This window comes from Taeniopygia guttata, chromosome 5 (assembly GCF_048771995.1).
Source record: "Taeniopygia guttata chromosome 5, bTaeGut7.mat, whole genome shotgun sequence".
Taxonomy (NCBI): Eukaryota; Metazoa; Chordata; class Aves; order Passeriformes; family Estrildidae; genus Taeniopygia; species Taeniopygia guttata.
In genome coordinates, this window is record NC_133030.1 from 64,050,935 (window position 1) to 64,076,826 (window position 25,892).

At 50.4% G+C, this 25,892-nt stretch overlaps 2 protein-coding genes and 1 non-coding gene across 4 annotated transcripts in view; all 3 read right to left on the bottom strand.

Annotated features, from left to right (window-relative positions):
• Window positions 1-327: 327 nt before the first annotated feature.
• On the bottom strand, window positions 328-15,149 carry PRPF39 (pre-mRNA processing factor 39). Of its 2 annotated transcripts, XM_030275326.4 has the most exons (14): window positions 15,039-15,149; window positions 11,521-11,872; window positions 11,030-11,155; window positions 10,275-10,393; window positions 9,354-9,521; window positions 8,545-8,701; window positions 7,718-7,825; window positions 5,690-5,854; window positions 5,256-5,382; window positions 4,901-5,169; window positions 4,174-4,358; window positions 2,865-2,939; window positions 2,165-2,285; window positions 328-1,008 (listed from the first exon to the last, which is right to left on the bottom strand). In XM_030275326.4, exons 2-14 carry the CDS (start codon window positions 11,848-11,850, stop codon window positions 958-960), a joined length of 2,001 nt encoding a protein of 666 aa, XP_030131186.1. In that variant the 5' UTR covers window positions 11,851-11,872; window positions 15,039-15,149; the 3' UTR covers window positions 328-957. The 2 variants fall into 2 exon arrangements, with proteins under 2 accessions (XP_030131186.1, XP_072786713.1); XM_072930612.1 differs by lacking the exons at window positions 11,030-11,155; window positions 11,521-11,872; window positions 15,039-15,149 and adding an exon at window positions 10,521-10,980.
• On the bottom strand, window positions 4,732-4,817 carry LOC115495694 (small nucleolar RNA SNORD127). Its single transcript, XR_003960996.1, has one exon. It is a non-coding gene; the product is annotated as a small nucleolar RNA SNORD127 (small nucleolar RNA).
• Window positions 15,150-16,855: 1,706 nt separating the features above from the next.
• Window positions 16,856-25,892, bottom strand: part of TOGARAM1 (TOG array regulator of axonemal microtubules 1) — a 32,908-nt gene continuing 23,871 nt past the window's right edge. Inside the window, exons 16-21 of the mRNA XM_072930668.1 lie at window positions 25,581-25,707; window positions 25,319-25,437; window positions 23,786-23,975; window positions 21,416-21,635; window positions 21,053-21,139; window positions 16,856-18,480 (exon numbers count right to left, since the gene is read on the bottom strand). Of these exons, the coding sequence (XP_072786769.1) occupies window positions 18,239-18,480; window positions 21,053-21,139; window positions 21,416-21,635; window positions 23,786-23,975; window positions 25,319-25,437; window positions 25,581-25,707 (985 nt within the window). The 3' untranslated portion in view covers window positions 16,856-18,238. The remainder of the gene's footprint in view (window positions 18,481-21,052; window positions 21,140-21,415; window positions 21,636-23,785; window positions 23,976-25,318; window positions 25,438-25,580; window positions 25,708-25,892) is intronic.

Below are 25,892 nucleotides of genomic sequence, written 5' to 3' on the forward strand. Positions count from 1 at the left end.
CTTCCCTCCTGTGGAGCCCAATCCCACAGCATTCCGACCCCACAATCCCACAGCATTCCCATCCCACAGTGCATTCCGACCCCACAATCCCACAGCATTCCCATCCCACAGTGCATTCCAACCCCACAATCCCACAGCATTCTGTCCCACAGCATTCCTGCTCCATCTGTTTGACAGCAGCTCTGCTGGCAGAGATCCGGCTGTTCTGCAGGTGTTCCCAGGTGTTCCTGTGCCACAGCCCCTCCTGTGAACGCCACCAGAGCTCAACTCAGGCATTCTCTTCTCCCTCCTGGCTCGAATGAGGCAGTCCAAGAAAGCTCAGAGCACTACTGAATTCCTCGCTTTTATTACAAAAATGGGAATGATCACTTTGATCAAAATGAAAAAAGTTTTGCTCACACCGTGTACATGAAAAACTCTAAATACAAAACTCATCCCAAACACAGCTTGTGCTTTTAAAAAAGAATGAAGGTGGTTTAATCCCTGCTCCCTCCCGCACTACAGAACCCGTGTGGCAGCTCTGCCAAGGCCCCAGTCCCAACACAGCTCCCTGGCAGTGGGGCTGGCAGTGGGACAAGCCTTGGCTCCAGCCCTGGGCCAGGGCCAGGCAGCAGAGCAGCTCTGGGGCAAAACCAACCCAAACCCCCACGGCTTCACCCACCCAATTATGGAATCATGAGACCAACGAGAATTCTTCTGATACTCCATAAATTAGTGCAGGGAATTAAAAAAATCATTTATGGTAAATGAGAATTGTACAGAGACCATTTATCAGTTACCAGCACACGAATCTTGCTTCACACATACCCTGTGAGCAGCAGCTCGGTTCACATGCAGAGGACCAAAAGCAGGTGGCACAACAGTTCCTTCACAGCCCAAAATTAGAAAAATATAATTTTTTTTTTTCTTCCATCTTTGTTGAAACTGCAGCACAGTGAACTCCACGCCCTCTAGGGATCAGGTTGTGTGGTAATACTGTCCGTAATTCCAGGCGTTCTGGTAGTTGTACTGGAACCAAACACAGCAGCAGCATCAGCACCATGTCCCTGCTGGGGGGCACAGCCCACGCAGCTCCCCCAGCCCCACGTGCCCAGCACAGCACCCCTGGGAATGCAGGACAGCGCTGCCATTCCCTCTGGAACAGCCTGGGAAAGGCAGGGCTGGAGGTACCACAGGGCGCTGCCACAGGATGGATCCTCATCACAACAGAATCAAAATATCCCGAGCTGGGAGGGACCCCAGGGATCATCCCAACCCCATCCCTGCCCAGCCCCCCAAAATCCCACCCTGTCCATCCCTGGCAGCGCTGCCCAATCCCTCCTGCAGCTCTGGCAGCCTCGGGGCCGTGCCCATCCCTGGGCAGCCTGGGCAGTGCCAGCACCTCTGGGGAAGAGACTGTCCCTGATTCCAGCCTGGGCAGTGCCAGCACCTCTGGGGAAGAACCTTTCCTGATTCCAGCCTGAGCTGCCTGGCCCAGCTTCAAGGCTGCCGTTCCTGCAGTGCTGTGTGGGAAAGTCAGGGTGTTTTTCTGGCCTAGCACTGGACAGTCTGTGCTGGATGAGACTCCTCCCACTGCCTGACTTCGGAAGGAATTCCCGAGCTGGCTGCAGACAATCCCAAACAGGGCTACCCAGGGGTTGTGCCCCAGTTGTACCACTGCTCTCCCAGCTCTGGGGACTCTCACAGTCTGAACAACACTTTCCATAAAACCACTTCAAAACGTCCAAGGATTTAAAAAACACACGGATGTAGCAGTAGGGACATGGGTCAGTGGGGGCCTTGTCAAGGCTGTGTGGATGGTCTTAGAGGGCTTTTCCACCCTCAATAATTCTATTCCAAGCAAAAACGCCCTGGAGGAAGAGCCCCAGAGGACAAGCTGATTTTGTTGGTGCTGTGTACCAGCAGAACCCATTCCAAGGCACTGCAGGAATTACTGCCTGGAGACAGTCACTATCCAGGCACACAGGAAAGGGGCACCCCAAGGCCAATCTGGGCAGAACAGCTCCACACACCACAACCCTGCTGCCCTCCCGCTGTCCCCTCCCCGTGGGACAGGACAGCCACCAAACTGCTCCTCGCTGCACACAGAACACTTGGCGCTTGTGCAGCACCCAGGAGCTGAGTTTGTTTCCCGGCAGGAGGAAGTTTCAGGCTGCCCCAGTACCTGGTACCAGGCGTTGTAGTTGTAGGCAGCCTGGTTGACCTGCATGTCCCCGTCCATGAGCTGCGCCGACGCCAGCCCCGCCTCCTCCGTCAGCAGCTTCTTCTCGTCCGGCTCCTCCGAGCTGCAAGGGAGCACAGCCTTGTTCTGGCACCTGCAGAACGCTGGGCAGCTTAAACTGAGCCCAGCCAGCTGCCCTGGCCCAGCGGGGCGAGGGAACTGGGGCCAGGGGAGGACAGTTTGGGATGTGCTTCAGAACAGGCTGGCTTTAAAGCTGGTGCCCAAACTGAGACAGCAAAGGCACGTTTCTCTTGAGAGACTGAGTCATTTTATCAGCACTGTTTGGCTCAGCTCAACAACTCAAAAACTTATTTTCCAAAATTGCTTCTATCCCTGGAAGTGCCCAAGGCCAGCATGGATGGAGCTCTGAGCAGCCTGTGGAAGGTGTGCCTGTCCATAGCAGGTTTTAGGGCTTTAAGGTCCCTTCCAATGCAAACAGTTCTATGATTATTTAAGGCAGCACAGCTCTATTTAGTCCACACTTCAAAGGACTAAAATAAAGTGATTCTATTCTCACGTCAGTGGGTTCAAAGCAGACAAACACCTCCACTGACAGCCTAAAGAACCCCCCAGAGGGAGGCTGCTCCCTGCCCTGCCCCAGAGCTGTCCCAGCCTGCCCAGGGCAGCGGGGCTCGGTCCGTACCCGTTCTCCGCCCGCCGCTTCAGCGTCTCCTGCTCCTTCAGCAGCGCCTGGTGCTCGTCGTAGGCATCCAGGAGCCTGGGGAGAGCACAGCCAGTCAAGCCTTGCCAGCATTTGAAGCACCTGAGCAATGCCTACTGCAAACTTTAACACCACAGCAAACTGCACAGTAATGCATTCTAATGAGTGACCCACCACCATCAGGGGAAAGCCAACTCAGTTCCATTCACAGCAGCTCCAGTTCCCAACCTGCTCAACTTCCCTCACACTTTATGCAGTTTTTATCAAGCTCCTTTATAAAGAAATTGTCTAGAAGTGATTTGTGATTCAGCTGCTCCTTCCAGAACCTGCTGGTGATGCCGCCCACAGCAGCAGAGATGTGGGAATCAGCGTTTAACACTGGAAATTATTCCAATCCTAAAGCAGCACCTACAGCCTTTGCCCATCCAGCAGGGAAGAACAAGTGTGGTTAATGCAGCACAGGAGAGACCTGGCTAAAATTCTCACAAATGTCAAAATATAACCTCATCTGCAGCATCTCACAGAACCTGCAGCTTCTGACACTGTGCTCTGGGTGAAAAGAGTTCCTCGTACTCATTCTGTGCTCTGGGATTATTTGGGAACTGCAAAACTCCTTGTGTTTACTCTGTCTCAGATCCCAAACTTGTACTGACTGGCTGCCATGCAGAGGCAGCAGAATTTAAGGACAGCTATTGTTAAAAACATACAAAGCAGAAAAACTGACTTGTCATTAATCCTTCCGGGTTATTTAGCTGCAAAATGTAAATAAAAACAATAGACAATTAAGAAGAAAAATACATTGTAGCAATGAATTTAAAAGTTGCATTTCTGGTGTTTCCTCCACATAAGTGCACAGCTGTTGACAGTGCTGAACACTGAAAAATCTGACCGGTGCAGTTTTGGAAACAAGCAGCAGCTCCCAGGAACAGTCTCAAAGGACACCTGTGCCACAGACCTGTCCCATTCCCTGGGGAGCACCTCCCTTCACAGGGCTCAGCAAGGGGAAACCAGCCACAGGAACACCTGGCAGGCAGCAGAGCTCTGCTCAGTGACGTGCAGGGCACTTCAGATAAAAGGGGCAATTACCCAAAAAGAGATTCCTGTAAAAAAATCTATTCCTGTTTACAAATCTATTCCTGTTTAACACCAGGAGGTTGGTTTAGAAAAGCAGCTGTTACTTACAAAGAGCTGATGGCACAAAGGAAATAATTTTAAGAAGCCACTGACCCCACCCTTTTCCCAGCACTCGCCCAGTGACCCCAGTTTGGCCACTGCCCACAGGACATCTTACTTGTTCACATCAGACCCAAAATCTTCCAGGAATTCCACTTTTCTCTGTGAGAACGTGATCCTCATTTTGATGGACAAGGCCCCATGGATGGCCTTGTCAAAGCAGCTCAGGATGTTCTCCTCGTTCTGCTTGAGGTCACCACTGTACTCCATCTCCAGCAGGTTCAGGTACAGTTTGGTGTTTTCCTGTGCAAAACAGGCATTAGGAGGTGCATGCCTGACCCTCACAGCAGGTATTTAACTGTCACACACCACAATTCACCCCATGAACACACACAATGACAGGCAATAAAGGGATTTTCCTCCCCCTGGGCTGGTTTGTTGCACAAACACACCAGAAGTGACCAACACCACAAACTCAGGTGCTGCACTTTGCTGGCAGCATCCGAGTGCCAGATATTCCTGTGCTGACAGCAAACCACCAAACACTGCCCCCACACCAATAACACTGAACACACTGACAATGCTTAAGATTCTAAAAATTAAAATAAAGGCGCAAAGCACATTGTGCCTCTGATGGGAAAAGGGTGCAAACTTTCAGATCCCCGAACTGGGACCTTGGCAACGTCAGTTTAGAGGGACTGTTGTCTCCATGCAGTAATGGGACATTACATCCAGTTACAACTCCTGTCATCACTGTTGCCATGTTTCACAAAATGCTTTAGAGAGAGAGAAAGACACCAGGGTGGTTTGAGTTTTGGGTAAGAGAGCTGAGAGGGAACACATACTTTGTCCAGTTCTATGGCTTCTGACAGCACTTTTCTTGCCTTTGGCAGGTTTTTCTGCACTTTGAAGAGGTGCCGGGCGAGTTTGATGGCATAGAAGGAGGCTTCACTGATGGACTTGGCATTCCTGACAGCATCTTCCAGCAGCTGCTCTGCCTCCTCCATGTTGCCGTGCCGGCGCTCCAGGCTCACCCTGCGCAGGCGGATCATGGCCAGCCCCAGGATGCACTCCTCAAACGTCTTCAGGATCCTTCTGGCTTCATCAATGTTGCCTGCAACAGCAGGGACGTGCTTTAGGACAGGGCAGACCCCAGAGCTCCCCAGCAGAACCCCCCACAAGAGGCAGGGCTGCCCTTACCCTGCTGCTCCTCGAAGGCTGCCCACAGCATGTGCACCATGGGCTTCTTGGGCAGGTGGATGGTGCAGGCCCTGCTGTACACGTGCCTCACGCCCTCGATGCTGTGGTTCTCCATGTATTTGGCATACTAGGGTTGGAAACAGAGCAGAGACCAGCCAGGTTAAAGCTTGTATTTGTCTCCAAGAACATGCCAGAACGATAAAATTCTTTTGTTTAAACCCATTCAGCACCTTTATGGAACCACTAGACTAGTTTCTGTAAGGAAGGACGTAGAGAGGCAACGCAGTTGGCAAATGCAGCAGTCAAATCTGGTTGCAAGCAGACCATCTCCTAATGCAACAGATATAGTTATAGATGAACAACGTTCCACAGGGTACAAGGGTTAGTCACCAGGTCAAGGTGTGCACCAGCAGAGCGTGAGCTGCCTCCCTTACCTTGATCCAGAAGTCCTCATAGAGGGCACATGAAATGACACATCTCTCAAAGAGGACCACCACTCGCTCGTGAGTGCCATTCTCTATCTCAAACTCTAAGTACTCTTTCCAGTTTTTCAGCTGAATTTTCTCCAGAGGTTTTACATGAAAGTAAGGCCTCTTGATCTGCAAGAGTCACAGGATGCAACTGGTGATTACAAACACACCACCAAGTGGGGGTCAAACAATCAACAGCCACACAGCCAACACTCAATTCCTGCTGTTTCAGTGACCAGGGCTCCAGTGACACCACGTCATCTACTCAATCCAGGGTACCCAGGTATGGATCAAGGGATTTACTGCAGTGCCATTCCAGGCTAGAAACCTCCTTTCCTAGAGAGCTTTTGGAGTGCAAGTGTTTAGAGATGCTAGGGGAGGACACAAGGCAGCCCAGTGTCAGTGACATTATGGACACACTGGATACTGCCCTCATCCATCCACACAAGTGAAGTGCCCACTGTGGGACACCCAGCCCACAAATTCAACTCAGGATTTGGTTGAGAAGCATGACACGGAAAGACAGAGCACTGATCTGGACTTCCTATCAAATATTTACATCAATCTGGTTATAGTAAGACCACAAATTTAGCACCATTGTGTTGTTATTGGTGGCTGCAAGAGGGGCTGGGTGGGACAGAGCTCAGCACAAAAAGTTAAGCATTGCTCTGCTTAAATTGAAATTGCTTTGTCTGGCATCCTGCCAGAGATCCTTTGCTTTTCCTCACCATCCTTATTGCTTTTGATTATCTCTCTCCTGTGCTGCAATTTCCTCTCAGATCCAAACCCATACAAATGGATGAAGAATTTACAGTAATTAAGGAGAATCCAATCCTTCAAGGCCACCTGCAATTTAAAGCCAATCCCTCCCTTCAGGCTCCTCAGTGATCTCTGGAGTGGAACCCAACGCTCTGTGGCCATTTTGCCCAGCTCACAGTCCCATTCCTGCTGGAAACAGCTCTAAGAAACCCCCAGCCCTGGGTGAGCTCTGTGCCCAGCCACCTCACCGCTGTCCTTTATGGACCTCTGCAGGCCCAGCTCCTCCCAGCCCCGGGGTGCCAGAGCAGACACTGGTGGTACCAAGAGCACACTGTGGCCAGCAGCAAGGGGACACTCGGTTTCCCACACCTTTCCTGCCCAATGCCCACAGCTCCAGTGTTCTCCCAAGTCCCACAGAATGGCAGCTGAAGGCTGCCCAAGGCAGGAAGGTGGGACGCTGTGCCTGCTCTGCTCCCTCGTGCCACGGGTCACTGGCACAGAGCTCAGTGACAATGGCTCCTCACTCTACTTGGGAGCTCCTGGGCTGTCAAGCCAGTCCCACCAGTGCAGTCAATCACCCACCACTTCTGGCATCACCCAACCCAGTAAAGAGTCTCTGAAAATCTGTCCCAGCTAGGGAACACAACAGACTCTTTAGAGTAAGAAGTAAATTTAAAACAAGGACCATGTTTGGCAGGAAGAAAAATATCAAGACTGAGAATGAAAACCTCCAATTTTTTCAAACAGAATCCAACCTACCTCTACAGCAAAAGCTGTATATTTGCAGTGATCAAATTATTTAATTGTTTACTTTTAATACATTATACATAGGAGGTCCAAAACAAAAGCTACCTGATTAAGTGTGCAATGCTGCAATACAAAACCACAGGAATTTCATTCTCCTCTGAGCACAGGCTTACCTTTCAGAGGGAATCCCCTCCATCCCCTCATGCCTTTGCACCACCCCAGGGCATTAGCAGCACTAAGTCCCAGGACTCACTGGCTTAGCAAACATTACAGCACCTTGCCTCTCTCCAAACACTGCTCTGGGATCTTTACATCATCAGGTGCCTCTTCACAAGAAAAACGGCAGAGAAGTGAAACTGTTCCAGCTTTGAGTCTCTGTTCAGTCCCATCCTAGCAGTTTAAGTTAAGGCTGTTTCACAGAATTCCCAGCTCCCAGCCCTGCTCCCAAACCACTTGTTGGTGCTGCCTCGCACAAACCCCACTTACCGCTTCCTCAAACGTCCACCTCTTACTGACTTCATGCTCGTTGTGGTTGAATATCTCCTGATGGATCTCAATGATTCTGTGCCTCATGTTCTCTATCTCAGTGATTAGCTAGAACAGAATGTTAGAAACTGTAACACAAGCAGACATGGTATCACCTTTGTAAGTGCTTCCTGTGCCAGTGACATGCCTGGATTCTCCCTGAGCAGCCAGGGAAGGGCTGGGACACTGCCTGATGGAGCCCCAGGCCTTAGACACAGCTGAACTGGTTTTTATCCTGTGCTAAAGCTGATTGGAGATTAAGGATGGATTTGGATACAAGTCAGCCCCGCTTTCAGTCTGTGTTTTCACCACCAGCAACTCCTTTGGACAGCTCCAGGCTTTCCTAGGCCTGTAACAGCCTAACCTGCCCAGGCCACTGCTGATGAGGAGCTTTCTTAGACCACAGATCCCAATCTGCTGACCTGGAATAATTATTATTTGTTCCTAAGATTTTGTACATGGCTTCTTTCATTTTCTAACTAGTTTCTTTAACAGCTCTGCCAGCACTGGAAGGGGCTGTCCTGTTAGCACACAAGCCACAGGGCAGTGATGTGCAGGAGCTCTTTGGGCACAGCTCAGGGGGTGCAGTGGAAGCCCAGCCTCAGGGAAGGGCAGAGGTGCCTGTGCCCATCCCATGCAGGTGCCTTGGTGGGGTCAGTGATGTCCCTGGTGCCACAGGGCAGTGATGTGCAGGAGCTCTCTGGGCACAGCTCAGGGGGTGCAGTGGAAGCCCTGCCCAGCCCCAGGGAAGGACAGGGAGGCACTCTGTGCCCAGCCCGTGCGGGTACCTTGGCGGGGTCGGTGATGTCCTCGGTGCCGCAGGGCAGCTCGTCCCCGTCCTCGCCGCTGTGGCCGCTGGCAGCCGCCAGCTCCCGGCGCAGCTGCACAAACTGCTCCGTGGTCAGGAAGTCTCGGGGCAGGTTGTTCTGGATGTGCTCTTTAAACCTAGCAACAGCCACAAAGAGGCACTGCAAAGGGGCTGTCTCACGCTGCGCTGCTGCCCAACAGGGCGCAGCTGTAAATCCCAGGGGGTTCTGCTCTGCTTCATGGCTCCTGAGTGACACTGAGCGCTGCCAGCTCACACCCACAACTGCCAGCACCATCACCCTCACAAGTGCCATGTGCCAAAGGGACAGACAGAACCCTTGCCATGGAAAAGAGAAAAATCAGTTATAAAGGAAATACTTTATGTCCCACACCAAGAGATCTGGGGAAGACTGTGTGCAATTTAACTGAGGTTGCTGCTCAAGTCTCCCTACCAGTGACGAATTCCACTATCTAAAACTTAACCAGGATTCCCCTTTAGTCAGTTAAACTGGTGCTTCACCATACATGGGCACTGCACGAGTATTAAAGTCCAAAACTGCTCATTCTGATTTCTCAAAGACAACCTCTTTTCCTCCTCACACTTCCAAGGCCTGTTCTTATTCCACAACAAAGCCTCTGAAATCAAATTCCTCAAATGTGCATCAGTACTTTGAAACACTGAGTCCAACTGCCTGAGTATGTAAGTAAATAACTACAAAAAACTGTTCCAGGTTCTTGTGCTGAGTATTTGCACCTCTCCCATGGCATTACCTCCCTGTTTTCCCTTTACCTCTGGAAGTGGTGGCTGTAGAGCTGCGTTGGGATTCCCAGGATGCGGTCATAGATGGATGTAACTTCCCTTAGGTTTCCCTGCTCATTTTCCCAGTTTATATACATTTCCCAGAGTCTGTCAGAACGGAAATCTGTCCCAGCAGCCAGCACTGCATGTTCATAGGCTCTGGAAAAGGAAAGGTTTTACACTGGTTTCTGGATGCCAGGATAGAACAAGGAAGGAAAGTCCCGGCTCTTATTAAATGTTATGAGCACCCTCATTTATTTGAAACTAGACTTATATTAATTATTTACATTCTTCAGTGTTTCCCAGATATCTGCAGCAAGGTGTCTAGAGATTCTGAAAGCTCACACTCATTTTTTTTCCTCCAGCACTTCCACAACAGAACAAATACAGGCAAGAGCAAAAGCCACTGGCAGGAACACAAGATATTAGGAGAATACACAACCTTTACCACTTTTGTCTTGTATAGACTCCAAACCCACCAGTGCAGCAGTGTAACACACAAAAGGTGTGCAGCAATTCTGCAGCTTGATTCAGATTCGTTTCCAGTTCAATTAAGCCTTCTGATCAAACTCTAGCCCAACCCTTTAACCAGGTCCACTGCCAGCCACAGCAAACAGACACATCCTAGCCATACCCTGGAAACCCCAAGGAATTAAATTCCAGGATTCCAAATGCTGCACTAAGTATTTCTTAACATCCAGACTGAAGCTCTCAAGCTTTTGCCCCTCGTACCACACTGTACAGTCTCTCCCTTGTTAAGGAATTTGGCTCCATCACCTCTGAATTTAAAAATCCTTACAGTGGATTGTTATGAATTGCCTTACCAGGTTGTTACGGATTTGCCCCTTGTCTTAAAAACACAATGAGCTGATCCCAGTGGTGTGTACGGACATCGGGCTGCTCCCAACTCACCCCCTGATGGTACTGTTAGTTTCAGGATCAGCAGGGTCCAATGTGTCCTTTAGGAAGTTTATATAATGTATCCAAAGATCAACACTAAGAGGAATTGCCTGAAGCCCTCGGCGATAGACCTATGAAGAGAACATGAACTGTACTTCAAATCCTTAATGGGGTCCTAAGAGAGAGGCAACACTGTGTTATCCGGTGAACCTTAGAAATACTAATTACTGGAATTTTGTTTAAATAATCTACCATTACCATTCGGGTGGAGGTTGGATAGAACATGGCAATGTTCTGATCTCCACGTGCAGAGTCTTGATCTTCAAAGCGCAGCGGTCCCTGCATTCTGACCAGGTTGTGTGGGCAGGCTTTGGGGTACAGACCATAGGGCACAGACCCATTAGAGCATCATTGACAGCGTCTGACCAAAAATGCAATAAGATGGAGCAATTGTGACCAGCAAACCAACTATTATTGTTTTGAAAATGAGTAATAAATGGAAGTGACAGAAAAGCCCTGCCCTACTTGTTAAGCTGCAGTGTAATACAGAGGCTTGCACTGCAAAGCTTGACAAACTGTAGAGGTTTAACGCACCTGCCAACAAAGAGAGAGAACATTAGCTCCAAATGCCACAGCTGTGACACGTGCAAACACGTCCCTCGAGCCCTGGCCGTGCAGGGCAGGCACTGGCAGCCCAATGACTCGCAGTGGGACAGTCATTGTTGGCTTTGGGACTGGTGGCAGCGCTGGCCCCGGGCCCTACGTACCTCATCTGACTGCTTGATGTTGTCGTGGCGCCTCTCCAGGTCCGCGTATTTCTTCCAGTACCCATAGCAGTAGGGGTAGTGTGAGAAAAACCTGTCAAAGGCTTTCCTGGCTGCTGGCAAGTGGTTCTGTGGGAAACAGAGCGAGCACAATCAGTGCTTCCCTTAGCAACAGCTTCAGGTTATTTTAAATTAAATTATTAACACTGTGTTAGAGATGTCTGCTGTTATTCTGACATTGACAATCCGGGCTACTGGAAGGTGTCCCTGAACATGGCAGGGGGGTGGAACTGGATGAGCTTTTTAAGTCACTTCCAACCCAAACCATCCTGGCATTTTATGATTAAATGACAGCAGTGGCAAGGGCAGCTGCCTTAAATCAGCATCAGAGACAGCCTGATGTCCATTCCCCATTTGCCACTGGAATTCCATTACTTTAGTTTTCTTTGTGTATTTATTTTGGGGAGACTGAGGAGAAAAGGGCAGGTACTAACCTCCTGCTCTACGTACTGCAGTAGATAAACCCATCCTGTGAAATCCTGCGGATTGTCCTCTACTACTTTCCAAAACTTGTCAAAATCCGGAGGGAAGTCAGCCTCGATATCTGTGGTCTGTAAGCTCTCAATGTTTGGAATTTCGCTCTCCTGCGTGTTGTCCTCGTTGAGGTCCGGGGAGCTGTCCGGGGACTGCTCCATCTCGGTGACACTCATGATCTCGGTGCTGAAGTCCATGTGCTGCTCCTCGGGCGCGCTCTCGGCGCGGGGCTCCGCGCTCTCATTGCCCACAGTCGGCTGCTCCTCCTCCGTGCTCTCGGCGTTCTCCATGGCAGCGCTGAGCGACTGGATCCTGCGGGAACAGCACCGCTCAGCACTCCGGGGCTGTCGGGCTCAGAGCGGCCTGGGGCTGCAGCACCCTGTACCTCACTACAGCCCCCATGACACCGGCCTCACGCAGCAGCCTTGTTCAGCAATAAAAAATATTAACAGCAGTCATACATTTCCACATCTGCACATACAAATCATTGCGGCTTTCTAAAAATCTATTGCAGGGAGCTAACGACGTATAAAAGTGAATCATTACAGTTTTCCTGTAGGAGTCTGGAGGACGTTTATTTAAATAAAGAATTATGTTCAAATTCCATAGAAACATTTAGGCTGGAAAAGCTGTCTGAGACTATCAGGTCCGAGTTATTCCAGTAGTGCCAGGGCCACCTTGGACCCATGTCCCTAAAGTCATTAAATTTTCCTACTTAGTACAAGTCAGTAAATTCTCTGTGAAATAAACAGGTGCTTGCAAAGACAAGAATTCCTGCCAGCACCAACTCAGCCCCCATTAGTGATCTCCAAACACACCCAGCAGCACCAGAGTGTCACAGAAACGCTCTGGTAGCCCCTGACCCCTGACCTGCAGCCCCTCACTCCCACCCACACCCAGTGCCAGGCGCTTCCTCCAGGCCCCTGGGACAGACTCCTGCTTCCTCCCACTCTCCCTCTGATGTCCCTGCCAAGAGCCACTGCCTGGCCCTGCCCTGCTGGGTGCCAGCCAGCCTCGCTGATCCCGGCCTTCCCAGCCGGAGCAGGGGCACTGAGCCGCCAGGGATCCAGGGAACACCACCCTGCAGACACAACAGCTCCCAGCTGTGAGTGCAGCTGGCACCAGGGACAGTGCTGGGCTGCAACAAGCTGCACTGCGCTCCTGGCTCCTCCTGTGCTCTCCTCGGAGCACGTGGCAAATACATCTGGGATTTCAAAAAGAAAGCACAAGTCCTCACCCCAGAACTTTCCAGAGCTCTTTCACACCAAAAACCTTAAGAGACAACACCCAGACCACTGCTTTCACTTCAACAAGGACATGGAGAAAACACCACTACATATTGGGGTGAACTTCTTGCCAGAAAGGAAAAATCTCTCTCCCTTACCATCAGCAGCTTCAACTCCTATGATAACAGCTCATGTTTTCCCAGGAGTTCACCAAGCCAAGGAACTTTGGCACAATGTTCAAGAGTCCATGTGGTCTACCCTGCAAGTTTTCTAACAACTGCTTTGTAAAGTATTTTTGCTCTGCATCATCAGGCAGCCACGGGCTTGGAGCAGCCTGGGGTACTGATGGGTGTCCCTGCTCAAGGCAGGGGGTGGAACTGGAGGCTTTGAAGTGCCTTCCAGCCCAAACCATTCTGTGACTGTGATTTTGACAAAAAAACCTCATTTGTAACATGAAGTTATGCATTAAGTATCAAAGAGTATCACTGTGCCTTTCCCAGCGCAACAGGTAGAGATCTGAATCACTCAAAAGCACTGCAGAGAGTGCCTTGTGCAGGTTCTAAAATCCAGCAGTAAGAGGAGAGTGACACAAACTGCAGCCACAGCACGAGGAAAAATAGTTTAAAGGCTATTTACAGCTGTAAAATTTGACATAACAGTGACAGAAGTAACTAGTGATAAAGATTGCACCAGGAGAGGCTCATGTTGGATACTGGGGAAATTTCTTCATGCAAAGGCTGTCCAGCCCTGGCACAGCTGCCCAGGGCAGCGCTGGCGTCCCCATCCCTGGGGAGGATTTTTTTTTAATCCCTGGAGGGATTTAAAGCCCTGTGGATGTGGCACTTGGGGACACGGGGTGGCCCTGGCTGCACGGGAGAATGGTTGGACTTAATGATCAGTCCTGATGATTCCGTGGATTCTGTCAACATGGAAACGCAGTAATTCACAACCTAAACTTATCCTGCTGTTCAACAGATGTTTTCTCCCTCTAGCTGATTCAGAAGACATATTCCATCTTAAAAAAAAAAACAGCTCACCAAATCCAGCCATCTTCAGATTAGGAGGGAAAAAAGAATGAGGGAGAAGCCGTAAGGATTGGCACACAAGGTCTGAGCTTGTGAAAACTCACAAGGCACACGTAGCTTCAAACTGAAACCAAGACAGTCTGACAGCTCTTCCAGTCTGATCCCTGGCATATCCCAAAATCTGGCAGCACTCCATGGCTTAAACCAGCCAATGCAGCAGGCCACGAAAATCCGGGGGTGGGGCACACTAGAGAAACTTAATTCCGGGGTTATCACCTTAATTCCGGGATTTCCACCTTAATTCCAAAGGGATTGACATCACACAAGCTAAAAAACTGAATGAGAGCATCAGACAGCTACACATAACCTGGTATTAAATAATTGATGACAACATATTACTCAACCTGTTGCCAGCACAAGACTGCTGTACGCAAAACTGCCGCTGATAAACGTGACTGAGCTAATGGAAGGCAAACAGGGAAACTGCAGAGGGGCAGAAATACGGAGCCTGGTCTGAGCTGTGCCCAGAGCGCTCCATTCACACCTCTGATAAGGCAGGGCAGGGCAGGGCCGGCGCTGCCCGGGCCCAGCGCGGCTGTGCCGGGATTGGGTTTGAATCACGGAACCATTTACTGGAAAAGCCCTTCAAGGCCATCGAGCCCCAGCTGTGCCTCGCCGCCAGCCCAGAGCTCTGAGTGCCACGTCCAGAAATTCCTGGGACAGCTCCAGGGATGGGCACTCCAAACCTCCCTGGGCAGTGCCAAGGCCGGGCCACTCTTTCCATGGGGAAATTCCTGCTGGTGCCCACCCTGAGCCTGCCCTGGCCCAGCTGCGGCCGTTCCCTCCGGACCGGGGCCTCTCCGGGGCCCGGCCCGAGCAATAACGCCACACACCGCGCGGGCCTGCACGGGGCTCCCGCGGGCCCGTTACTCGCCCGGCGGCCGTTCAGCGCCGCAAACACGGATACAAGGATACAGCAGCGGGACACGACCCCGCGGCACATTCACCCCTCGGGCAGACCCCAAGCCCGGCAGCGGCCGCGGGACACGGCGGGGCCCACACGGCGCTCGGCGGGCCCGGCGCGCGGGCGGCGCGGCCCAGCCCCCGCCCGCTCCGGCCTCCCGCCCAGGCCGTCCCTCAGCCCGGCCGCTCCCGAGCGCTGTCGGAGCGCCCCGCTCTGCTCCCCTGGGCCCCGTGGTGCCCCAGCCCGCCGCCCCTCGCCGGTACCTGCCGGGGCCGCCACCGCCGGGGCCGCCACAGCCGCCGCCGCCTCGCCCGGGCCTCACGCAGCGCGCACGCGCACAGCGCCCGCCTGCCCCCGCGCGTGCGCACCGGCCAGCCCAGCGCCCGCCCCTTCCCGCCAAATGGCGGCGGCGCCCTGAGGGACGGGGGACAGAGCACGGTGCGGGGGTTAAATAAATACAGCCCGGTAAAGGGAATAAAATAAATACAGCCTGGTAAAGGGAATTAAATAAATACAGCTCTGTATGGGAATAAATACAGCCCGGTAAAGGGAACAAAATAAATACAGCTCTGTATGGGAATAAATACAGCCCGGTAAAGGGAACAAAATAAATACAGCTCTGTATGGGAATAAATATAGCCCGGTAAAGGGAACAAAATAAATACAGCTCTGTACGGGAATAAATATAGCCCGGTAAAGGGAATTAAATAAATAAAGCCCGGTACGGGAATGACTACAGCCTGGTAAAGGGAATTAAATAAATACAGCCCAGTAAAGGGAATAAAATAAATATAGCCCTGTATGGGATTAAATACAGCCCGGTAAAGGGAATTAAATAAATACAGCCCCCTCTGGAAACGCATCCTGGAATCATTTGGAGAGATTCACCCAGATCCTGCTGCCCACCCAGCACTGCCACTGCAGCCCTTAAGCCACTAAACCAGGTCACCCACACCATCTCCGGGAATTCCTGGGACACCTCCAGGGATGGGCACCCCAAACCTCCCTGGGCAGTGCCAATCCCTGAGCTCCCTTTCCATGGGGAAATTCCTGCTGTGCCCACCCTGAGCCTGCCCTGGCCCAGCCTGAGGCCGTTCCCTCTGCTCCTGTCCCTGTTCCCTGGAGCAGAGCCCGACCCCCCGGCTGTCCCCTCCTGGCAGGAGCTGTGCAGAGCCACAAGGTCCCCCTGAGCCTCCTTTGCTCCAGGCTCAGCCCCTTCCCAGCTCCCTCAGGAACTCTCCAGCCCCTTCCCAGCTCCCTCAGGAACTCTCCAGCCCCTTCCCATCTCCCTCAGGAACTCTCCAACCCCTTCCCATCTCCCTCAGGAACTCTCCAGCCCCTTCCCATCTCCCTCAGGAACTCTCCAGCCCCTTCCCAGTTCCCTCAGGAACTCTCCAGCCCCTTCCCAACTCCCTCAGGAACTCTCCAGCCCCTTCCCAGTTCCCTCAGGAACTCTCCAGCCCCTTCCCAGCTCCCTCAGGAACTCTCCAGCCCCTTCCCAGCTCCCTCAGGAACTCTCCAGCCCCTTCCCATCTCCCTCAGGAACTCTCCAACCCCTTCCCATCTCCCTCAGGAACTCTCCAGCCCCTTCCCATCTCCCTCAGGAACTCTCCAGCCCCTTCCCAGTTCCCTCAGGAACTCTCCAGCCCCTTCCCAACTCCCTCAGGAACTCTCCAGCCCCTTCCCAGTTCCCTCAGGAACTCTCCAGCCCCTTCCCAGCTCCCTCAGGAACTCTCCAGCCCCTTCCCAACTCCCTCAGGAACTCTCCAGCCCCTTCCCAGCTCCCTCAGGAACTCTCCAGCCCCTTCCCAGCTCTGTTCCCTGCCCTGGACACACTCCAGCCCCTCCATGTCCCTTTAAAGTGAGGGGCCCAGAGCAATCCCAGGATTGGAGGTGCCCCAGCAGTGCCAGCACAGGGGGACAGTCACTGCCTGGCCCTGCTGCCACACTATCCCTGGTCCAGTCCAGGTGCCCACCTTGGCACACCTGGGCTCACGTTCAGCCGCTGTCACCAGGTTCCTTCATGCAGAGCAGCTCTTGAGCCCCTCGCCACCACCCCTTTTGCAGAAATACATCCCTGTACAGAAATAAATCCTTTATTTATATATTTCATTGTGTCCAACATCAAGTGTGTCCAGAGCCTGCAGCTGAGGAAGCAGAGGGGTTGGGGTTCATTCTCCCCATTGCCCAGCCCTGAGACAACAAATACTGCACCACTGCCTGTGGGGGTACCAAAATACACATTTTTCACTAACAGCACTGCATCACTGTGTCCAGGATTCTCTTCCACTTCTCCATGTAAAGCGCAGTGCTGATGTGACCGTGTGGTTCTTCATGGGCAATCCAGGGACAGGTCCCAGGTTGGAGCCTCTGGAGGGAAGCACAGATGGGCTGGAGTGGCTCCTCCATGGCCATGCTGGTGACAATGAGGGGAGCCAGCCCCACAGTGCCAGCACAGCTCTCCCAGCATGGCCCAGTTCAGCCCCGCACAGTGTCCCAGTTCAGTCCTGCAGGTCTGCCCAGCACGGTCCAGTTCAGTCCTGCAGGCCAGCCCAGCACAACCCAGTTCAGGCTCTCAGGCTGGCCCAGCACAGCCCAGTTCAGGCCCTCAGGCTGGACCAGTATAGCCCAGTTCAGGCCCTCAGGCTGGACAAATACAGCCCAGTTCAAGCCCTCAAGCCAGCCCAGCACAGCCCAGTTCAGTCCTGCAGGCTGATGCAGCACAGCCCAGTTCAGCTCCGCAGGGTCTCCCAGCACAGCCCAGTTCAGTCCTGCAGGCTGACGCAGCACAGCCCAGTTCAATCCTGCAGGCTCTCCCAGCACAACCCAGTTTGGATCCTCAGGCTCTCCCAGCCCAGTTCAGGCTCTCAGGCTGGCCCAGCATGGCCTGGTTCAGCTGCCCAGGCTCTCCCAGCCCAGTTCAGCTGCCCAGGCTCTCCCAGCACAGCCCAGTTCAGCTGCCCAGGCTCTCCCAGCCCAGTTCAGCTGCCCGGGCTCTCCCAGCACAGCCCAGTTCAGCTGCCCAGGCTCTCCCAGCCCAGTTCAGCTGCCCCGGCTCTCCCAGCCCAGTTCAGCTGCCCAGGCTCTCCCAGTACAGCCCAGTTCAGCTGCCCAGGCTCTCCCACACAGCCCAGTTCAGCTGCCCAGGCTCTCCCAGCACAGCCCAGTTCAGCTGCCCAGGCTCTCCCAGCCCAGTTCAGCTCCGCAGGCTCTCCCAGCCCAGTTCAGCTGCCCAGGCTCTCCCAGTACAGCCCAGTTCAGCTGCCCGGGCTCTCCCAGTACAGCCCAGTTCAGCTGCCCGGGCTCTCCCAGCCTGGCTCCGGGCTCTCTCCCGGTGCAGTCCAGCCCAGCCTGGCCCCCTCAGGCACCGTGGCCATTCCAGGGGCTGTTCCGGCAGCACCATCCCTGTGCCCGGCTCAGGCGGCGCTGGAGCTTCACCTGCGGGAATGGCCATTTCACAATTTTACGTTCCCGTCTCCAGAAGCTCCTCCAGGCTCTTCCTGATGTGCGGGGGCTGTGCCGCGGCGTGGGCGAGCAGCCCGGGGCCCATCTGCGCCCACAGCGCCCGCGCCAAGGCGGCCGTGGCCGTGCGGGGGCCGGGCACGGAGCCGCCGCTGGCCGAGCTGCCCAGCAGGTGCCACAGCACGGGCAGCACCTTCTGCTCCACGGCACAGGGCTTGCGAGGGTACAGCTCCGGCACCAGCTCTGCAAAAAAATATTCACTTAAATTACAGTTTCAATGGGATCCCAGCCTTTGAGAGGGTACAGCTCCAGCACCAGCTCTGTAAGAAAATATTCATTTAAATTACTATTTCAATGGGATCCCGGACTTTGAGAGGGGTACAGCTCTGGCACCAGCTCTGCAAATAAATATTCACTTAAATTACAGTTTCAATGGGATCCCGACCTTTGAGAGGGGTACAGCCCCAGTACCAGCTCTGCCAGGAGAAAATATTTATTTAAATTACAGTTTCAAGGGTATCCCAGGCTTTGAGAGGGGTACAGCCCCAGTACCAGCTCTGCCAGGAGAAAATATTCATTTAAATTACAGTTTCAATGGGATCCCGGCCTTTGAGAGGGGTACAGCTCCAGCACCGGCTCTGCCAGGAGAAAATATTCATTTAAATTACAATTTCAATGGGATCCCCATGTTTAAGAGGGGTACAGCTCTGGCACCAGCTCTGCCAGGAGAAAACACACATTTCAGTCACAGCTGCAATGGGAGCCCACCTTTGAGAGCAGTACAGCTCTGGCACCTGCTCTGCAAGAAAATATTCACTTAAATTACTATTTAGATGGGATCCCCCTCTTTGAGAGGGGTACAGCTCCGGCACCAGCTCTGTAAGAAAATATTCATTTAAATTACAATTTCCATGGGATCCCAGCCTTTGAGAGGGATATAGCTCTGGCACCAGCTCTGCAATAAAATATTCATTTAAATTACAATTTCAATGGGATCCCCATGTTTAAGTGGGGTACAGCTTTGGCATCAGCTCTGCCAGGAGAAAATATTCATTTAAATTACTATTTCAATGGGATCCCCATGTTTGAGAGGGGTACAGCTCCAGCACCAGCTCTGCAATAAAATATTCATTTAAATTACAATTTCAGTGGGATCCCGGCCTTTGAGAGGAGTACAACCCCAGCACCAGCTCTGCAAGAAAATATTCACTTAAATTACAATTTAGATGTGATCCCCAGCTGTGAGAAGGGTACAGCTCTGGTATCAGCTCTGCAAGGCAGCAAGCCAGGGGTCAGGATAAAATCATAATTTGAATTACAATTTAGATGTGATCCCCAGCTTTGATAGGGGTACAGCTCAGGAGCCCACGCTGCAAGGCAGCAAGGAGGGGTCAGGATCAAATATTCATTTGAATTAAAATTTTCATGTGAACCCTGCCTTAAGAGATGCTCAAAAGCACTTAAATAATCTCCTCAAACTGCTGCTGTACACAAGAGTTTGCTGTTGCAACAGCATCAGCTCCCATAAAAAATTCCAGATTTTCCCACAACCACTCCTTTTATCCTGTCCCAGGAGTTTACACAGTAGCACCAGCGCTGCTGATAATTACACTTTTCCATTAAGCCAAACAAAAGAAAAAAAGGGGATTTTAGGATGGGTTTTTTTCAGCTAGGATTCTCATAAAGACCCTTATTTCTCACCGTGTAAGGTCTGGTATTTCCAATTTCCCCTCTATCTCACAAACAACCAGTAGATATTTAAGAAAAAAGCAGCCTTATACTGTTAATATAGAATCATGAAATGATGGGATATCCTGAGCTGGAAGGGACCCACAAGGATTATGAGTCCAACTCCTGGCCCTACACAAATATATATAAAATATGTATAAAAATAAATATATATGTTCATAGGATTAAATATTTTCCTCAATAATGAATTCAGTGTTTCATTAGCAAATGTTTCCCTCTCTGCCAGAACAGCCTCTTCTTATATATAACACAAACCATTCCAAAAATCCCAGCAAGAGAGGACTGTTTAAAGGCTGTTTAACACCCTCAGAAAGCACAAATTTAGGGATATTTCAGGAACAGCCTGACCATTGTGTTATTGGGTCCCATTTCACACAGAACTACTCTGAAAGTGAGCCAAGGAAATGTTTGGTTCAAGCATATTTCCCATAAAGACATTCCTTGTTCATTTAAAGCATGGAAATGCAGCTTTTCTTGAGGAATTCCTGGTTGGAGGGTGGGAGGGGCTGGGCTGGAATTGCCAGAGCAGCTGTGGCTGCCCCTGGATCCCTGGCAGTGCCCAAGGCCAGGCTGGACACTGGGGCTGGACACCCTGGGACAGTGGGAGGTGTCCCTGCCATGGCAGGGGTGGCACTGGGGGGGATTTAAGGTCCCTTCCATCCCAAACCATTCTGGATTCCTGGCAAGAGCATGAGGGAATGAACACTGGGAGAAGGAATACAAAGCCATGTTGAAATTATTATATGCTTAAGGTTTTATAAATGTTAATCCTTAAGGTATTTAAATATATGAGGTCTTTAAATTTAAATTAAATCCTTAATATATTTATTAATATTTATAAATTCCAGGTTGTTACAGATCTTCCATCTGACTCTATAACACTAATGCTAATGCTAATACTAATCCTTTGTTTTGTCAGCAATAGCTCCAATTTCCATTAAAGAGCTGAAAAGTGACAACCTCCTGAGGCAGAAGGGAAGGTACAGACACACCTCCACCTCGCAATTAATCTCCCTAATTAAGGGAACCCAACCAACCAAACAAGCAGAGGAAAAGAGCATTTTACCAGCCAGCTTTTCTGTCAGGTCCTGCTTTGCTTTTCCACTCAGGAACTGGGCTTTTGTGCAGAACGGCTGCAGGAGCAGGGAGGTGTCTAAAGGCAAAGAGCAAAACACCTTAAATTCTTAAATGGAAATGAAGTTTTCTGGAAATAAACACAATATGGGAAAAGGTAAATAAGAAAATGCTATGGAAAAATAACCAAAGCACTACTGAGCAATATTAAGGTGATTTGTGTGGTGAGAATAAACCAAACGATTTTTACAGTGTAGCAACACTGTGAAACTCTTGGAAAGAGTAACACTTTCAATTTACAACTTAATCACCACAATTAAAACAGTTTCAAGTTAAGAAAAAATAAATTGCTTACCTAAGTGTTGACATAGAGCCTGGATAACATTTGTGGCAGCTGCATAAATCCCTGGATTTTTGGAGTTGAGGTTGTTGTCCACTATGGCAGGAATTAACATGTTGATCACAGGTGATAAATTGTCTTTGAGCAGTGGAATCATCTTGTGCATGGCCTCCAAAGCCACCTGGTTCACTTTGCTGTTGGAGTCGTGTAAGCGAGGCTTGAAAGCATCAAAGATCTGCAAAAGCATCCAAGCAGCACTCATGGAACTGGGCATCAATAAAGCCCATCACCCTCTTTATTGCCACCCTTTAACTGTCCACCTCTGCTATCTCCAGGGGTTGGAAATAGATGTTCTATGTGAAAAATGCGTATTTTATGATTGGCTTGTCACAAATGTTACAGTGAATATTATATGTGTAATGTTAGAAAGTTATGCTGTATTAATTAGCTTAAGTAGTGTGTTATTTTTAGGTTATAACAGAATGTTAAAATAGAAGCTATGTTATGTAAGATACTTTTTTACTAGTTCAAGAAAAGGGATAAGATAATCAAGAAACTCTTTGCACAGAGATAAAGCAACACAAAACCTGAAGAGTTACAGCCTCCTTATCAGAACAAACATCCTTTCACCTTCTCCCCATCTTTATGGAACCATCAGGATTAAGGGGAAGACATTGACAAAAATCAGAAAAATTATTAATTTGCAAGGAATTTGTGCATCATGTATGAGATATATGATTATGCAACAGACTGTTGCTGATAAGGGTTATTCCCTTGTTCCCAATGCATGTTTGTGGCAGCTCAGTGCCCAAAAACATCAGGATGTCCATAATTCTTTGCTTTTTATTGTCTTGTAATTGTCCTAGCTCTAATTTTTTATTACTCTAATTCTATTACTATTTTATAACCATTTTGTTATTATTAAACATTTAAAAATTCTAAAAACAAGCGATTGGTGATTTTCACATTTTGTGAGGTCCCTTCTGACCCAAACCACTCTGAGATTCTGGGATTTTGGGATATAAAAATACCTGGGATGATTTTTTGAGCAAGTCAAGCCAGATTTGCTATGTTAACCCTGTGCATTAATGTGATCTGAAGCCCTGCAGTGCAATGGACTCCAGGCACAGTAACTGCCCCTGTGACCCAGATTTGCTATGAGCCAGTGTTTTTAGGGAAACATGGATCTGTTCAGCAAGGGGAACATCTGAAAGGTTTCAAACCCATCCACAGATTGGATATCAGGAGGTTCCACAGCAGAATTCCATCCTTCCACACAAAGATATGGCACTGCTGGAGGACAAGCTTGGGTTTCTTTTCATTGTATCTGTCTTTAATTTACAGCTGCTGGACATTTCTTTCTCCTTCAGAACCTCCTTTCCTATTGGACAGGATCTTCATCCTGAACTTTAGCATAATAAATTTAGCGTAATACTTTCCTCACCTTCTCCCACACAAAATCTTGTAACTCTGCTTCAGAGACAGTTTTACAGTTCTTCATTAATCCTTCCTGCTGCTTTCACAACTATTCCCTATTTTGATATTTACCCAAGAGTGGTGTGAAAAACAGCACGAGGATTCCAGAAATCACAGAATCACAGACTGGTTTCCATGGGAAGAGATGTTAAAGCCCATCCCACCCCACCCCTGCCATCATCAAGGACACTTTCCACTATCCCAGGGTGCTCCAAGCCTCATCCAACCTGGCCTTGGACACTTGCAGGGATGGGACATACACAGCTTCTCAGGGCAGTGGCTCAAAAGTATCCCGAGTGAAAAATTCCGCATTTTTCCTCCTGTTCCCTTTCTTTCCTCTCTTAGTGACTCACATAGACCCCCCCTGCTCCTCAATGCTCTCTGTCAATCATCCTTATTCCAAGAAAAATCCAAGACTTTTCTCAGAAAACTTGGTAACCCTGATGCCTTGTGCAGGCTGCCCTGGAGCAGAGGCTGGGCAGATTACAGAATAAATCAGGGATTTATTAAAGGATCTCCTCTATGGATCCACCTTGGGCAGCACCAGAGCCCAGCCAGGGCTGCACCCAAATGAACCAAAATGGCCCCAAAATGCACAAGCGCTCCAGGGGGCTCTCCCTGGGATCAGTTCTGCTCCATTGGCACCTTGGAGTTCATTGTCCCATTCCAGCTTTAGCCCAGGCAGTCCCACCCTGCTTGTTTTTCTCTCTCCAGCCCACGGTGTTTGTGCTCCTGGGCTGAGATTTGGATCATTTGTCCTTGGTGCCCAGCTGGAGCAGGAATTGTTTTGTCTCCCTGCTCTGTGCAGAGAGCTCAGCACCCCCTGGTATGGAGCCCAGACCCACACACTGAAGCAGCACAGAATGTGAAAACAGAAAAGCTCTGGCTGCCAGCCTTTCCCAGCGTTACCCTGACGAGGTTGGCGAGCACCAGCCCCGGGCTGCTCTCGGTGTCCAGCAGCAGCTGCCTCACGCCGCCCAGGCGCTCCCGGAAATCTCTGGCGCTCAGTAACCCCACCACGTCCCTGACATAGTCCTCACTCTCCAGGGCACTGCGAGGAGCTGCTCTCCTTGGGGCCTCCTGGCTCTCCGTGCTGTCCCTGTGGGGAAGGGAAATGATATTCTGTGAGTTGGACCAGCTCATCCCACACGTTCTCGTCCCATCTAAGTGCCAGCATCAAAAGTAAACACAAAGTTTCACTTTAAATGTGGTGAATAAAAATAAATCACCTAATAGTAATTGTTGTTCCCAAAGTCTTAGATCCACTCTGCTCCAAATGCAGCTGCTTTTGTGACCAAAATCAAATGGGAACTTCCCTTACATCAGTGGGTCACAACCTCCTCAAACTTACTGTAGTTTAATTTTGTATTCCCAAAGTACTTTAAAGACTCACCCCAGACGAGGTCTGACCTCAGCAGCACTTGATGCTGAAGTGAAAACCCAATAGCTCTTCCTAGAATATTTAAAAACAAATTTCCTGTGGCACCTGATCTCATTAGAGAGTCGTGGAAAGAATTCTAAAACCTGTGGAATCACCTCTCTGTCCAGGTATTTCCAGACCATCCAGGCAGTCATTACCTCACTCCTAATTCCTGAACACAAGGCTTGGATGAGAAATGGAATAAGCAGTCAAAATCTATCAGCAAATGTAGAACCAGTTATTATTTTGAACTGTGGAGGATGTGTTAAAGAAATCTGGTCCTGAAGAGACTCTGCAGTCACAGACCTCTGAGCTCTGTGTTCTTGGAAGCAGTTTTTGGCTTGCTGTAAATTTGGGGGTGCTTCTTTTTCAGCTCATTCAATCACAAACCATGGAATGGTTTGGGTTGGAAGGGCCTCAAAGCCCACCCAGCACCACCCCTGCCATGGCAGGGACAGCTCCCACGGTCCCAGGCTGCTCCAAGCCCTGTCCAGTGCCCTGGGGCACTTCAGGGATCCAGGGGCAGCCCCAGCTGCTTGGGATGTAGATCCAATGGATCCATGTCAGCATCATCCCAGGTGTTGCTGTTCAGACTCATGGAAAAACCATTCCTGGTTGGAGCCACAGCACAAATTGCTCATTTGTACACAACTGTGGACACCAAGGACTTTGTTGGGTGTCCTGGCTGGGGATGCTGGAGGGTTTAGATCATACTCTGACCACTTTTAGTTTTGTTTTATCTTCTTACAGGTTTTATATTGACATTTTTTAGGTTTTGGATATACAGTACTGTGAATTCCAGGTGTACGGTGTGTATTTCATAGATGGTCAGTAGACAAATTAACTTCAAAATTCACAAAACCATTTTAATATAACTGGTTACTCTATTTAAGAGTTTCTCTGGAACAGGTCAAGACTTTCCTTTTCCTTGAGGGATGTTTAAGTTTCCCAGCCCTGTGTGGCTGTTTCTGTGCTCCCTCCTTGGCCAGGTTCCTCACAGGATAAGCACTGGAGCTCATTACCTGTCTGGGATGATGGGAGCTTCTCTGCAAGTAGAGGATGACCTCAAATGTCCAACATTTCCAGTCTGGGAACGCCTTCCTTTGGCTGAGGGTGTATCCAAGGGCATCTCCCCCAGGCCCTGCACAAAGGCACAGAAGGAATTCATGGAACAAGGCAACCACAGGGAATTACTGGGGCTGCACTGCTGGAATTGTCTACACCCAGCAGCCCCCAGCACACCTCCACCTGCCCCAGGTGCTACACAAGAGCTTTCCCACACACCTTCTCTCGTAGGCTGACAACAGTTTCCTTAATGTAAGGCAAATCCTTGGCTGGCACAAACTTCTCCAGGATTTTATCCAAGTCAGGATGAGCCATCATGCTGAAGAGCATCTTCCGCCCGTAGTACCTGCAGGGAGAGCACCAGGACATCCAGGAACAGCCTTTGTCCCTTTGTCACCTGGCTTTGTCATTCCAGCTGTGTGATTCCAAAATGGAAAGGTGCAGGGAGATTGTGTCCAGGGAAGGGAAAGGAGCTGGGAAGGGAACAGAGCCCCAGGAGGGGCTGAGGGAGCTGGGAAGGGGCTGGAGAGT